Here is a 16388-nt window from a genome sequence, read left to right as displayed (position 1 = left end):
GAACAAGATCCTTCGTCATTGGTTCGCTGCGGGAGCGGGTTCAGCCATCAGGAAGATGTTTTAGAATCGAGGTACCGGCGGCTGCGTGTTTCCGGAAGACGTGGCGGCTGCTGCCAGGGTTGCTTTCCTTTACATCCCACCCGGCATTAGTCGCGTTCCCCCAAGTCGCTGCCGCCACCGCCACTACCACCACCGCAGCCATGATCTCCTTAACGGACACGCAGAGTAAGCACCACCACCCCCCACCCCGGGGCCCCATCTTCCCCTCTCCCTCTGGTGCCGCGCACGCCCCTCCCTCACACCCAGGCTCTGCCGCCCAGCCCCGCCCCGCCTACCCCGGTCAATGAATGAAGCCCCAAGTGTGGAGGTCTGGGGGAGGCTGGGGGGCCCCGAGAGGCGCGGTGAGGCGCTGATCCCTGGGCAGATCGGATCGGGACTAGGGCCAGAAGGGGTAATGGGGTCAGGAAAAGACGTTCGCCACCTCCCCTGCCGGCTAAGCTCTTAGGGGTCGGGGGCCGCCTTTGTTCTCCCGGGAGCACCTGGAAGAGAAAGTTGAAGGAACTAAGGCAGGCCTCGGGGGGGTCTGAGGACCGGAGGGACTCGGGATCCCACCCACCGCAAACTGTTTTGTTCTGTTTTGTTTGAAGGCACGCGCTTTTTTGTGTTAGTGCTAGCTCCGATGTACCCCAATAATCAAAGCCTCCAAAATGTACGTGTACCTCCTTCTCAGTTCTTACCGCTCCCCCATGTCTGACCACCAGGACACCCCTGGAGAATACCTGGGTTATCTGCTTAGTGATTTCTTTTTAACGTTAGCACCAGTTAAAGGCTGTCAGTCAACTGGTGTTTACTAAGCACTTGTGTCAGGTACTGAGCTACAGGTACTGGGATACAAAGAAAGGCAAACTGGTCCTGCTTCCAAGGAACTCACAGTCTAATGAATGTTAGTTCAAGTGTTAGTCTTTTATGCCCTGTGGTATGTGGTATTTTCATTTTTGGCATCCACCTTCCACTAAGTTCTCAAGACTCAGCATATAAGTACCAAAAATTAAGCTTGGTTGACTTTTTTCCATCCAGACTCAAGTTTTGATTTACACGTGTCTAGCCAGTTCCACACAGTACTTTTTGATGGTATTGATTCTATTTGACTATTTTGTCCCACCATCTTCCTGTGTAGAGTTTCTGTAACCCTTTCTTCCTCAAACAATACTTTACTTTTCCTACTAGTTGAGTTTTTTGTGATTTACTCTTTTGTGCAGACAAATCTTGGGTACAAAACAACTTTTAACTCTTAAGTGGAATTGTGTTCATTCCTCCGTAACTACTGTTTTAGATGTCCTGATGGAGTCCTGAAGGCTCTAATATTTGAGATCCTTTTCAGTGATAACAATGCTTTCATTGCAAAAATAAGCAAGAGTAATTTACCCCGATAATGATTGTCCTATGGTTTTTAGAGGCAGTTGTGTCACAATTAGTATGTGCTGTTCAGAACTTGTTTTATTTGTGGCATGATAGCTATTTTTATAGAACATTAAGGTTCGCCAACTACATTATATGGGTTATTTTATTTGATTTTTACAACAGTTCTTATGAGGATAGGTACCAGTATAATAGAAAAGGAAACTGAAGCTTATAAGGACTCAGTAAGTTGTCCAGGGTCACACAGTTAATGTATCTGAGGCAGAACGTGAACTATTCAAGTCCAGGGCTTCATCCACTATGCCACCTAGATGCCTTAAAGAAACACATGATACCTTCCTTCTCTTGCTTAAAACATTAAATGTGAAGATAATTAAGGCTTTTCAAAATGGATGCAGCAAAATAAAGTATGTGGAGTTTTGAACCTTGGACTTTAGTCCCCCATCTGCTTACTTTGAAACGTCCATGCCACAGTTTTCTCTGCTCCTCACCTGCCTCAAATTTGTGATGAATCATTAGCCAAAATATGAATTAACTGTTCTATCACTAGCCCTATCCCCTACATTCATGTAAGATCTCTTTACAATGATTCCTTAGGACGTTTGTTTTGGTGTTTTAGGTACGAACATTGAATTATATCTAATAAGGTTTATAATGTGTTAGCTGTCTGCAGGTTAACTGTTGTGATGAAACTTTTGCCTTACATAGAGAAACTGTGTTACAATGTAAATCCAAATTCAGTTCAGCAAACACTATATACCTATTTTTATTTAGTGACTTACAAGGTCCTGTGCTAAACTGTAAGGATGTAGAGACAAAATTGTTCCTTTCATCAAGGTGCTTACTTTCTTCTGGGGAAATATCACATGTACACCAATATATAACTGCAAAGTTACTAAAAGAGGGAGAGAGTGCTAAGAACTAGGAGTTCCAGAAAAGGTCTTAGATAAGAGAGAGGATGCTAGGGAGTTTCTGAGAAAAGTGAAAGGGACTACATATGCAAAACCACAGAGGCTGGAGATGAAATGCTAAGTACTGGAAACAGCCAGCAGGCTAGTTTGATTGGAACAAAGTGTGCAGGTAGAGTAATATGAAACAATCCTGGAAAGTTAGCTGGGAGCCAAATTGAGGGGGGCTTTAAATGCAGACTAAGGATTTTATATTTTATCCTAGAGGTAGTAGGAAACCATTGAATATTTACGGGTGGGGCACATGGCATGAGCCCCTCTATGTTTTAGAAATTATCTATTTGGCAGCTCTGTGGAGGTAAAATGAAGATGAGAGATCCTAGGGGTAGGGAGAACAAGTTGGGAAGCTATTGGAGTAGTTCAGATGAAAGGTGATAAGGGCCTGAACTAAAGTGGAGGCTGTGTGAGTAGTGATTAAGGGACAGATGTAAGAGATGTTAAGGATGCATCAACAAGTATGGGCCATTGAAGAAGACGGAAAAGTCCAGAAAAAGAGCCATGAACTTGTTGTTAAGCTAAATTTGAATTTCATTTCAGTTACTCCGTATGTAACTTCAGGCTGGTTACTGATAATACAAATATAAAAACCATGAGTTCCGGATTATCATTTTTTTATCAAACCAGTTAGGGGAATTCAGTCAGCTTTATCTCACATTTGCCCACTTGTTTTAAAAGTTTAAATTCATACCTCTAACATTGTGAAATTTCATAAGTTGTGTGGGAATATGCTTTTTAATGATTAATACATAACTCTGAAACAAACAAAAGAATATAGGAAAGGAACTAGCACTCTTAAAAGAAGCATGAAACTCTGGTTGGTTTTTGTTGGAATTTGAATCTTTTAATGGTAGTCACCTGTGGTTTTTATTAACTTATTCACCATTATAGGGTGAAAAAGGATATCAGCCTAGCTACAGTGGAAAAGGAATTAGTATAGTAAAATGGGAATGAATCTCTTTGAAATATTCATACCAAATGAAATTTTTGTCAGATAAAGTTTTTTGATAACTTTTTTCAAAAAACTGAATTGAGTAGATGACACTAAAATTGTGTGGATTTGTTTTTGAAGCAAAAGGTTAAACTACAAATAGAAATTATTGATACTGCTTTAAATAGTGTTTCATAGCCTGTGGGATTTGCTACTGTGGTTTTTCCGTATAAGTAGAATAGGGAGTAGCAATATTCTAAAAGCAAGGAAGCTCAAAGTTTAGAGGAACTGGAGCTATGAATACATCAGAAAGATTAGAATCCTTCAGGCCAGAAAAAATGTTGTCACAATCTATAAAATCAAGTGTATAGATAAGGTGACTATAAGCTTTAATACTAAACCTAGGAGACCTTTGCAGCTTAGTTTTAAGACTCCTGAAACTCTCGAAAGAGAAGTAGGGTGTCAAAATGGATAGAGTGCTGGCCTTGGAGTCAGAAGGACCCACGTTCAAATGTGGCCTCAGACGCTTATTATCTGTGTTACCCTGGTTATGGTTATTTAAGTCACTGGTTCCAAACTTTATATCAACTCACTTTGGCATCTGACAGTTTTATGATCTTCTTTAACTATTGTCCCTTCATGTCTTGTATCCAATTCAATAGTTGTATAAAAAATATTATCATAGTGTGTGTGTGTGTGTATGTACATATGTCACTTATCCATGTTTGCCTCAATTTCCTCATCTGTAAAATGAGCTGGACAAGGAAATGGCAAACTGCTCTAGTACCTTTGCCAAGAAAATCCCAAATAGGATTACAAAGAATTGGACACAACTGAAATGACTCAACAACAAAATCCTCAAAAGATGAACATAGTAATAAGTTTAAAGGGAACATCTATAAATTCACAGATGATAAATCTATAACAAATCATTAAAACAGTTTCAAAAACAAAATGTTCAGGCTTTGTTAGGGCAATCAGATGTAGAGTTGAAAGGTAAATTCCTAATTTTACAGATGACGAAATAAACACGTAGAGATTAAGTGGTCAGACAAGTAATTTTCTAAGGTCAAAATGGAAAATCAACAACTATCATTTTTCTCATGAATTGTTGAGTCAAGCCGCACAAATACACTTAATCCACTATATCCAGCTGGCCCTGAGACTATAGTTATAATTCCAGTCAACCATTTACTCTGATACTCTTTTTCCTATTTTACATGCTGCCCACCACTTTCTCTGAACCTCCTGAGACCAAGATCCCTGCCCTCTTTCCATTTCTTGCTTCTGAAATAGCAATCTAATAATTGGCTACCATTGTTTCTGGAAAGGACATGTCAATTGACTCCCTTATTCTTTCCTGACATCCTAAACACAAACACCCTTCCCTGGCCCTGATTCCTCTGTGTTATCTCCTGCTACTACAATAAGTTCCATGAAGAGAAGGACTTTCTTGCTTTTTTACAGTTTCTATCCTAGTGTTTTAGCATATACATTAAGCATGTAATAAAAGCCTCCATTAATTCATTCTTTGGTTCCACTTTTAGAGAAATGAATATTGGACTAAGTAGAGTGACCCTGGATAGCATTTATGTACTTACAGAGTACAAGAATGGACATAAATTTGGAAAGTGAGGAAACATACATATATACATAAGTGAGTGTGGATATATCTGTGTGTGTGTATATATGTCCATATATAAATATATGCATTATGATAATGTTTTTTATAAAACTATTCAATTGGATATACAACATGAAGGGAGAATAGTTAAAGATCATAAAACTGTCAAATGCCAAAGAGAGTTAACATAAAGTTTGGAACCAGTGACTTAAATAACCATAATTTTTGTCTCTCTACACTGTGCTTCCTGTGTCCTCAGAAGCACTATGTCTCATAGAAGGATGGATTCCATTCAAATTTCATGTTTTGAAGGAATTAAATGATGTTAACTTATTCCGTTCTTTTATAACATCACTTAGAAAGCTATTTTGCAATGTTTGAGAGCCTGTTCCCTAGTGTAACAACCAAGGAAAAGCACCAATCGGTTTTAGAAATCAAGACTTTTATTCTTTGTTACTTTAACCCTATAATTTTTATTACAGAAATTGGAATGGGATTAACAGGATTTGGCGTATTTTTCCTATTTTTTGGAATGATTCTCTTTTTCGACAAAGCACTACTGGCTATTGGAAATGTGAGTTTTTAAAATATATTTTAACTAATATATTTTAACTAAATTCATAAATAACTTTTATAGCATATGTAATATAATATTGTGGGGAAAGAATTCGCTATTATTAGTATGTTTTTTAAAATTGTAGATTTAGGTTTAATTCACTCTGCTCTTGATCATCAGTTTTAATTATTAATGTGAAAGTCAATGAGATCGTCTAGGTCCAGAACTACATATAATTTGAAATGTTTAATTAGTGATTAAATGACAACTTAAAAGATATCCAACTGATTATATTAATTTGTCTACCTAAAAGCAAGAGATTAGAATATTTGACCTCTGAATGTCCTAAATTTTGGTGATTTTTTAAAATTGTTTTGGTGTCAGTCTTGTACTTTGATATAAGATAAATGCAGTGCTTAAGTTTTCCAGTGTTTCTACTCCTGCAATAATACTTATGGAGTATATGATTCATAACTAAACATTTATGCTGTGATTTGGGTGGCATGGAAGAAACCCAAAAGGACAAATTCCTGATAACTATTTATTATAAGAAGGTGAGGGGGAAAGTAATAGAAAGTCACTAGTACTCAAACAATTTTAAATTAAACACTAATAAAATGTGAACACTATAGAAGATTCATATTGAGTTAAAGAAAGGGAAAGGTAAATGACAAAGCAGGTCAAAATTGTTGTGTGAGATTTTTTTTTTTTTGTAATTAAGGGATATTCACAGGACTAGAGGTATTGTTTTAATGTTTGAATAATGATGTGAATCATGATGTTTAACATATATTTTTATTAATTTTTTTCCTAAAAGAAATTAACATTTTGGCAATTAGCATAAGTTAAAATGTAGGAAACATATTTTTGTTAAGAAAAATGCTTTAAAAACTTGTCCGTTTCAGGTTTCTTACAGATAATTATGGGCTGGAAAACTAAAAGTCAATTATATTTAAGTACTTCTGCCCTCCACCACTTGTCTTTTACTTTGACTACACACTCTTTACATGCACACGAAGGAATATACAGCTAATTTGCTTCTGCTTCCACCATGTTCTTTGGATTTAACAAGCCTTAAAGTGCTTTGTATGTTAGTTATTATTTATAGTCCTTTTTAGGGAAGGGAGCTTGGGAGCCATTTAATTCAAACCATACCTGAAAAATAATTTCGTCTTCAGCATCCCTGCCATGGTTCCAGCAACCCACTGCCTCAGCCTATTACACTTTTGGATAGTTCTAGTCATTAAGACATTTGTCCTCATATCAAATCTAAATTTACCTCTTCAAAACTTCCAACCATTGATCCTACTTCTGCCCTTGATAGACAAAACAATTCTACCTTTTCAAAGGGAATCCTTACATATATTTAACAAGAGCTAGTCTGCCTCCTCTCCCCAAATCATTTCTTTACAGGCTAAACATCTTCAGATTTTCAGCAGATCCATATTAAGTCCCTTTACCATCCTGGTGATCCTCTCTTGGATATTTTCCAACTTACCCAGTGTCATTCCTGGACCATTATGCCCAGAACAGATCCCAGGAGTCAGAAGACCTGGTTTCAGATCTCTGCTCTGCTGTTTACTACCTACATGACTCTCTGTTCCTTAGTTTTCTCTTGGAAGAGGTAGACTAGATGATCTCTGAGGCCCGTTCAAGCTCTGGATCTATGGTTCCTGTACACGCAGTGCATATAATATTCCAGATGTAGTTTGACTAGTACAGAATACAGCAGAGCTCTCACTTCCTTATGCTTGGAATCTATGTGTCCCTTAATAAAATCCAATATCTTATTTTATTTTTGGCTGCCTATCACACTTGTTACTTAAGATACTTCATGTCCTGCCTGTACATTTTCACTAGCTATGCCTCATTCCAGGAATTCTGTCTTTCCTCATCTGACTACTCACTTCCCTGGCATTCTTCAAATTCCAGTTAAAAATATCCGAATCCCTTTATGCCTGTTCCTTCCCTTTGTTGATTATCTCCAATTGCTATTGTCCGTATTTTGTTTTGTATTTTGTTTGTACGGAGTTGTTTGCATGTTGTCTCCCCTATTAGACTGTGAGCTCTTTTGAGAGCAGGGACTATCTTTTACCTTTCTTTGTATCCCTGGCACTTAGCACAGTGCCTGGCATAGAGTAGATGCTTAAAAAGTGCTTCTTGACTTGATGACTTGCAGAGTCATCTTATTGACCATATTAACCTCTCACATCCAGAGGAGGCCAGTAGCTTCCTTCCAAAATAAAGGGATTATCTTAAAGGTCCTACTTCTACAAGCCTATATTTTATTTTATGCATTGTAGTTAAATGCTTTTCTTTATTTTGAGGTGCATTTTCTTTGTCTTCCAGGTATTATTTGTGGCTGGATTGGCTTTTGTAATCGGTTTGGAAAGAACATTTAGATTCTTCTTCCAGAAACACAAAGTTAAAGCTACAGGGTTTTTCCTGGGTGGCGTATTTGTAGTTCTTATTGGTTGGCCTTTGATAGGCATGATCCTTGAAATTTATGGATTCTTTCTTTTGTTCAGGTAAGATAATCAACTAAGTATGAGTTTGTTTTGGCTTTTATCATTGAGGAATCTTTTGTTTCCATTTCTACATTCAGTTAAATATAAAAACTTTCATCAGAATATCAAATACCAAAAGTGCTAATTAGATAAGGTGAAGTTATATGGATAATGAGTAATTTCACAGATCTATTTGCAGTAAATACAGTAAAAAAATTTTAAATGTGCCCCATTTTTCTTTACTAGATTTAAGAATCATATCTTAATTTCATATTTTTTTCAATTTAAAGAGCATGCTCTATACATGAATAATATTTGATTTTTCATTATAATCATGCTTGATAATTATTGTCATTTTATAATAAAACTACACTTCTGGTAATACATTATTTTGGAGTTCTGTGTCAAAACCATCATGAAAGATTTTAATCAGGGGCAGGTAGGAGGTATAGTAGATAAAGCTCCTGTCTTGGTGTCAGGAGGACCTGAGTTCAAATTTGGCCTCAGACACATATTAGCTGTATGACCCTTTGCAAATAACTTAATCCCAGGTGCCAAGCAAAAGAAAAAAGTTATTTTAATCAGATAATATTTTGAAATTGCTAGTGATGCTGTGAATAAGCTATCATGTGCAGTTTGTAAAAGCTGAAGTAGGTTACAGCCATGGTTATATCAAGAGAGAAAGAATGAATTTAAGGTCCCAGATATAGTTACAGAAAATATTTTGTTTTTATCTACCTCTTTTAGATGGATTGAAGATAATTCATTTTTTTTAATACTGTTTCCCTTATTGAGAAACTTAAAGGTATTGGATTCTATTAATATTTTGTTTCAGAAGTTCTCAAGCCTTTTAGATGTTCCATCAATTATACTTCCTCAGTTTGTGACATAGCACTAAAGATTTGGGACATTTATTTGACTGTTTGCATTAATAAGGAGTGGGATTTGAAGTAAAATTTTTTTATTTGAAAGAAACTACTTAGAATCCAGAAATGATCTTTCTAAATTTAATGCTTTGGGGAGAGATTGTGATTTATTTTGTGTTGAATACATATTTTCAGAGCATGAATAGCTTCATAAATAAAACTTTAAAATTGCTACCTTACTCTTCTACTTATTTAGTAAACTGCCTTGACAATATTTAATTTTTTAAAAACCTGAAGTTATCATTTTTTCCCCTTAAATCTGAAATTGAATTCTGTCCACTCTAGTATTTGCATTCCTGTCTAATTTTAAGACATAGATGAACCTTGAAAATCTTACTAGCTGTACTTTGTGTAGAATGGTAATATCTTGGATTCACCATCTAGGCCATCTACTATGAATGCAAACTACATCTCCCCAATAGCATATATTTTTCCTAAACTACTGGCCAGAGCTTATTTTCTAATTTGTAGCCATACAAAGGCCTACAGGCATCTTGATCCATGGCCCTAGCCTCATTAAATTACTACCTTCTCACTTTTTCATTATTTCAATTTTTTTCATTAAAGTGCCAGTAATTCTTAGCTTCAGATCAAAATAGATAATATTGAATAATTTTTCACTTATTTTAAATTGTAAAGTTTTAAATATTTGGTGTTCTGGATGTTAATTTGTCATTATCATTCATTTTTAGGGGATTCTTTCCTGTGGTGGTTGGCTTTATTAGAAGAGTGCCTGTCCTTGGATCTCTCTTGAATTTACCTGGAATAAGATCAGTATGTTATCATTTACTTATCATTATGCATTTTCAAAAGTAAAAACAAGTTCAGTATTTTTCAGAAGTATAATTATTTGCCAGTAATAAAATAGCAAGTATGTATATGAACATGGCTGTGGCAATAAGTAATTTGGTCATTTGGGGTATAGTTTTTGCATCTTTTAGCTTATAATACTTTTAACATAATCAGCAAAAATAACTAGTAGAACGTGAAAATTTGATTGTAGGTTTCACTGTATCCATTTTTCCTATTCACTAAATTCTCTCTATGTTTTGATTTCTGGATCACCTTTCCCTTAGAGAGCTTAAGGAACTGTATGATTAACTTTCACATATGAGCTGCAATTTTTTAAACTAGATGATGGAAGATTGTGCCTAACAAAGAGTGATCAGTCCCACTTTTATCTAACAGGCAAGCACATTATACAGTCTAAGTTGCTTTTGTATAAAAATCAGAGAACCAGTATTGGAGGGGAATTGAAGTTCCATTTCATCTGACCCCCTTCCTTCGACAAATGGACATCTCACCTCCACACCTTCGGGTATGGGGAACAAATTACCTCCTGAGGCAGCCCTTTCAAAGAGTAACTTTCATCTGTTCTACTCCCCCTCAGCAACAAAGAATAATTCCAAGAAGTCCCTATTACTACTTTCAAGTGTTTTCACCTCCAGGTGACACTTAACTGGTGTGATTTTAAGACCTCTCAGTAGGAAGCAGTACAGTGTCTCTGACACTAACTATCTAGGTAACTTTGGACAAGTCACTTCACCTCATAAGCAGCAGTTTCCTCATCTATAAAGTAAGAGGTTTTAGAATAAATGATCTTTAAGGTTCCTTCCCGCTCTAATTAATTTCCACAAGCATTAAGTGTCTATTCTGTGCCATCTCTGGGGATACAAAGAGGCCCTGTTTTCTGGAAGCTTGTGGTTTAATGGAGGAATGAATCACACAAATTAATTATAATTTTGCTTCTTTTTTCTGAACCTGTTGTTTCATTGGATGGGAGCCCTCTTAGTAAAGAGACTTCCTCTGCAAATGTGGATGAGTTTTAGTTCTGAAATTTATAGAGATTCTTAGAGAATGGACTGCAGCAAGAAGGAGTTAATTTACTTGCCTGCAGTCACCCAGTCAGGATGTTTCAAAAATGATTGTGGAACACAGATCTCCTTTATTCCAAAGACAGTGAAAGGCAGCATGATGCCACCTCTTACAAAGTAGGTAGAGTCTGAGTTGCCTGACAAGTTCAAGAAGAGAATAATCTTATCTAGCTGGGAGTTACCAGAGAAGGCTTTGTTGGAAGAGGTGTCATCTTAGTTGGGCCTTGATGTTAGGATGAGAGGCAGGTTTCGGAGTTAAGATAAATTCAGAGTTGGCTATATTAAATGGGAAGTGTCAGTGGGTCTTATACAGGAAGAGCTTTCCAGTAGGTACACAACAATATAAGACTGCATCTCAGGGCAGAGGGTGAGGTTAGAAATACAAATTTCAGTGGCATCTACATAGAGATGATAATTGAAACCAGTAAGTCAGTCAACATTCATAAGCCCGTGAAATGTGCCAGGCACTATGCTAAGTGCTGGGAATACAAAGAGAGGTTAAAAACATAGACTGTGCCATAAAGAAATTCACATTCTAAAGATGGAAACAATGTGCAATTAACTGTAAATGAAGGTATTCCTAGAAGCCAGAGTCTGGGCTCCGGGGCTAGAGGTGGGTGGTAGATTGGACCAATTGGGGAAGCCTTCCCCAAGAAAAGGGAGTTTGACTTAAAGGAAACCCAGGAAGTCAAACTACTAAAGTAGATGAACTTGTAAGGCAAAGATCTTAATAAGAACCAGAAAAAAGATTGCACAGCACAGAAACTTGAAGAATACACTCTCTTAATGATAGCTATCATTTATATAGCACTTTCAGGTTTGCAGAACATTGTGCATGTGATCTCATTTGATCCTCAGAGCAGCTCTGTGAGATAGGTGTGATTATTATCTAAAATCTGCAGATAAGAAAACAGGCTAGGAATGGTTAAATGATTTATCCGAGGTCACACAGGTAATACATGTCTGAAATAGGATTTGGACTCAGGCCTTCTTTACTCTGAGTCCAGTACTCTTATTCAGTGAACTACCAAGCTGCCTCAAAACAGTGTCTGAGACTGTGCCTACAAAGCACTAATAAGATTGTTGAGTGAATGAATAGGTGATTTTTTTCAAATAGTCTTGCCAAGTAAAACATTTCACTTTCTTCTCTTTTAAATAAAATCTCAGTTCCATAAGAAGGAGTATTTTGACTAACTTGGGTTATCAGCAGCACAATTGTGATGTTTCAGTGAAGAAGAGACTTAAACTGCTCATTTTTTTTAATTGACCATGAACATTTTTTACTGTAGATACAAATGTCACTCTGAAATTTAGAAGGAATTTATAAATAGGCATCTATGCTACCAACTTTTTAGTACTCTGTAAACTCCAGAATTAGGGCTAGTCTGCCTACCTTTGCCTTGGGATTCTGTTGGGTGCTGAATTCTTGCATCTTAAAATAGCAAGCTAAATGAGAATTCAACAGTATCACCCTTTTTGTCTCATCTCCAGTCTTGGCACAGATCAGCACTACCGAGGCACATCCCTTTCTTGAGGCCTTTTCATCCTACCTAGATCTAGTTACTTACCACCTGACCAGCTGAGTCGGGCTTTTCCTGACAGCAGTCACTGTAAATCTCTATGCACAATCTATCCCATTTCAGTCTCCAGAACTGTTTTTAAAGCCACAACCAGGATGGTCTTGGGCTGGGCTGGAATTTGGGAGCTTATATTTCTATAAGTATGGCCACTTCAACTTGAATCCAGATCAGAATTCTCATTAAGACATGGCTATGTGAAGCAGCTTTCAAATTATTCACCTCAGTCCCTGATTTTCCTGTCGTTCAGTCACAGGGGCTTGAACCCCTCATTTTACAGCTGAGGAAACTGAAGCCCAAAGAGGTAGTGATTTATTCCAAATTACATAATTTAAGTAGGAGAATTAGAAACTTGAACCCAGGGTCTTTAACTTCAGCATCAGCATTCTTTCCACTGTAAAATGCCTGTCAGATGTTTAATCCTAGAAATTTAGGCATTCAGAATCCAAATACATACTATTGCCAGCATTATAGAAACTCAGGACCATCAGCTTTTAGTTTTACCACAATTTAACTTCAGGATATTTTGTAAAAACCAAAGTTGTCTTCATACCTTCGCTATAGGAATTCTTCAGTGTTAGTCTGACTAGATGTAAAATGGCACTGCTCCTGTACTTTCATTAGCATAAGGAACCTCTACCAACCGCATTCAGTCTTGGAGAATTTCAATAAGAGGGTAAAATGACTTGCCCAGTGTCACATGGCCAGTGTATGTCAGAGGCAGGATGTGTTGAACCCAGGTTGTCCTTACTCCAAGGCCAACTCTGTTCATTACACTGTAAATATTTATTTCCTGTTATCACTGCATTATGTTATTTGTTGAAGTAAAACTCTTAGTTAATAGTGAATTAGTTGATAAGCCTTTTATATTGCAACACTTGAATTATTTAAACTTAAATTCCTCCTTTAATTAGGTTCTAATGTAGGAGCTCAGTCCTACCCATTCTAAGATATTGAAGAAAAGCAAACTGCTTTATATGTTTAATTGTAAATATATGTGTAAAAATTAAATGCAGATTTTTATCATATAAAATCTATAATTTTTGCTTGTGTTATAAAATTTGTTTTTAACACTGTTGTCAGATATTCTCAGACTAAAATCTAGAAACCACAATTTTAATTTAATTAAAATTTTAATCAGTAGTTGATCTTCACTATTGATTGATCTTAATGGAGTTAAATCTGTTTGTTCAAAGACTACATAGGCTCAGAAGAGAATCCACACTAATGGTCAGTTGAAACATCTTACTGGGTTTATTAATGCATGAATGGCTCATATTTTAGCTTTTCTCCTTTTTTTTCCTCTTTTGTTTAAGCTAATAGTGATACTCTCATTTTTCAAATTTATTTATCCATTGTATTGCATTTTCATGTTGCACCTTCAAATTTCAATGCAAAACATGTCATGCAAAAACCGTTTTGTAAGAACTTTATTTTGCAACCTTTAAAAATGTCAGAAGACTTCAGTGAATATTATTTAATCAGTTATTATTAGTCATATCTTGGATTTCTTCAAGTAAGTGTGTGTTTTGAATAAATACATGTGAAGTATTAAGTTTCTGGATAGTATATGCCTTTAACTGTCTCTTTGTCTTTTTCCCTACAGTTTGTAGATAAAGTTGGAGAAAGCAACAATATGGTATAACAGCAAGTGGACTAAAGATTACATTAAAATTGCATTATTTACAAAAGCCCCTTTGAAGAATATTCAGCACAAAATTACATTACACAAAACAGCTTATAACATCTTTTACATAAGTTTATAACGTGTAGTCTTCGAAGTACCTACAGTAATTAGCAACGAAGCAATGAAAAGGTGCTTGATTCCAAGACAAGTGACTAAGAATTCACCAAGTGAACTGAAGAAGGGGAATGCCATGTTACAATCCGTATTGAAACTGTTGAAAGTTATTTTTATTGTTTTTTCACAATATGCTTAAACACAGCCATCCCTATAGAACTGTGGTGCCTGATTTCTGTCTCCTTATTTTGAAGGTGCAGGGGAGCCACCAGGCGTTTGGTTTTGGTTTTTTTTTTTTTTTAAGAAATGCTCATTGCAATGGCAAAAAATGTTTCCTGTTGTTTAACAAGAATTGTAGCTCCAAAAGTGTTGCATGAGTTAGGATGGATTATGTCATTTTAATGTATTAAAAACAAAGGAAAATCCAAACAACTTTGTTGTATGAATCAAACTTCTTTTGTGTTTGTAAATACATAGTTTAAATAAACTTTTGCTGTTCTTAGGAATCAAAAGCCAGACGTAAATGCTAACTGGATTTATCTTCTGTGCTGGAATATGGAAAGGTCACTCAATTTTTAACTGGGATCCTAAATTATAGGTGACGAAAGCTTTCTTTGATCAGAATACCTTGGGGATTTCATCTCCAAGATACCTGCATGTATAATTACATGTGAGCCTAAAAAGATGTGCCCTTTGTTCACTAAGTAACCTGTTACATATCCTGTCTCATGGAATAGTCTTTTATTTAAGATACTTCTTGATCTAACTTGTATTTTTCCTATTCAAACATAGCTTGTTTTTAAAGTTTGAAAAGTCTGTCTGGCATGATGATAGTTTCCTTGGAAAGAGAGAAATCCTGCAAGTTTCAGATTTTATTTTGCTATTGTTTCGTAAAGAAAAATTCCTTAAAGAGTTAACTGTTGTTTACCTTGGGACATGTGAAGTGTTGAGAAGTTGTAACTTGTGATTTTATCCTAAAGGGCTATTCATATAAACTAAAAAGTTGGTTTTATTTAAAAATGTCTTATGTATGATATGAAGATTTTCCACAAAGAGTTGTCTGAAAAAAAAAAAAACTTGAGTGATAATATAAGCAAATTATTTTAGGCTATTTAGTAACTAGATTTGTTCAAAGCCAAGGAAGTTAAGAAAAATGTATTCTATTTTGTTATAACCATTTGGCAAGTGGTAAGAAATTCATTTTTTTCTTTATAGGTTTCCCTGGTTGGCATACTTTTCTTCAAGGATGTAGAAACATTTGAAACACATTTTATCAACCACAATACTGCTTGTTATACCACTTGTGATCACATCATTTTTTCTTTTTTTTTTACATTTTGCAATGCTTCTTGATCCAAAAAAATCACAATTGTAAAAATTTGATTTTTGTTTTAAAAACATTCTGTTACTTCTGAAGTTTATTCTGTTGAAAGAGTCAATGGTGGAGAAAAAAGGGGGGAGGGTAAAGTTCCCAACCTCATCCAAAACAGAAGAAAAAGATTTGAATATACAGTGAAATGGTTCAGTCTTGTGGATTCAATGCAAAAGCATTTGATGCATGATAAAACTCATGCAAGGGAAAAGACATTTTAAAATGGAGACTCCTACCTCAACAGCTGTTGGAATCTTAAGAGACTTGGTGTTTTGTGTCTATAGTGTTCAAATAGTCTCATCCATTGGCGAATGTAAAAAAATATACTTTGGGCTTTGAATGTTCTACACTTTTGTTCTACCTATTTTTGACAGATGATCATTATTTACAGTAGATTATGAAATCTGCCTTTTTTAAAAGCAAGAACAAAATCTACTTAAATAACTACTTTGCAGTTGGACCTTTGTAGATGTGAATTGCTATCAAATTATTTCTTGCACTGTGATAAACACTCCTTTCCCAAGAACCTTTTAGCAAATAATGTTGGGCAGAAACTTGGAAGAGATCTAACAGTGATGCCTCAGTCAATGAAATTGAGAGGTGGTGCAATTTTCATTTTAAGTAAGTCCACTGTTAAGATCTGTCTTGATTTCTGAACTGCTTGGAAGCATTGTATATTTTATAAATGTACTGGTCTTCTGACAGAAAGCATTGTAAATACCACTGTCTCTTTCTTAAATTAGCTTTCTGTCTTTGCCACTAAAATGTAATTTGATTTCTAGAGGTAGAGGAAAAGGTCAAATGCTACCTAGCCTTAAGTGTTTCTGTCATTGCTCAAGTGTATTTTCTGTAACAGAAACATAATTGGAATGTTCTCTTTTCCCTAATAAATTGTC

General features: G+C 35.8%; 1 protein-coding gene across 1 annotated transcript; it reads left to right on the top strand.

The window, feature by feature from the left end:
• The first annotated feature begins 25 nt into the window (after nt 1–25).
• GOLT1B (golgi transport 1B) lies at nt 26–14632 on the top strand. Its single transcript, XM_072653549.1, has 5 exons — nt 26–225; nt 5422–5513; nt 7845–8023; nt 9621–9702; nt 13986–14632. Exons 1-5 carry the CDS (start codon nt 201–203, stop codon nt 14022–14024), a joined length of 417 nt encoding a protein of 138 aa, XP_072509650.1. The 5' UTR covers nt 26–200; the 3' UTR covers nt 14025–14632.
• The last annotated feature ends 1756 nt before the right edge of the window (nt 14633–16388 follow it).

The sequence above is a fragment of the Notamacropus eugenii genome, chromosome 3 (assembly GCF_028372415.1).
Source record: "Notamacropus eugenii isolate mMacEug1 chromosome 3, mMacEug1.pri_v2, whole genome shotgun sequence".
NCBI classification, from domain to species: Eukaryota; Metazoa; Chordata; class Mammalia; order Diprotodontia; family Macropodidae; genus Notamacropus; species Notamacropus eugenii.
Note: the sequence above shows the minus strand (reverse complement) of the source record. Positions and strands in the feature narration are given on the sequence as shown.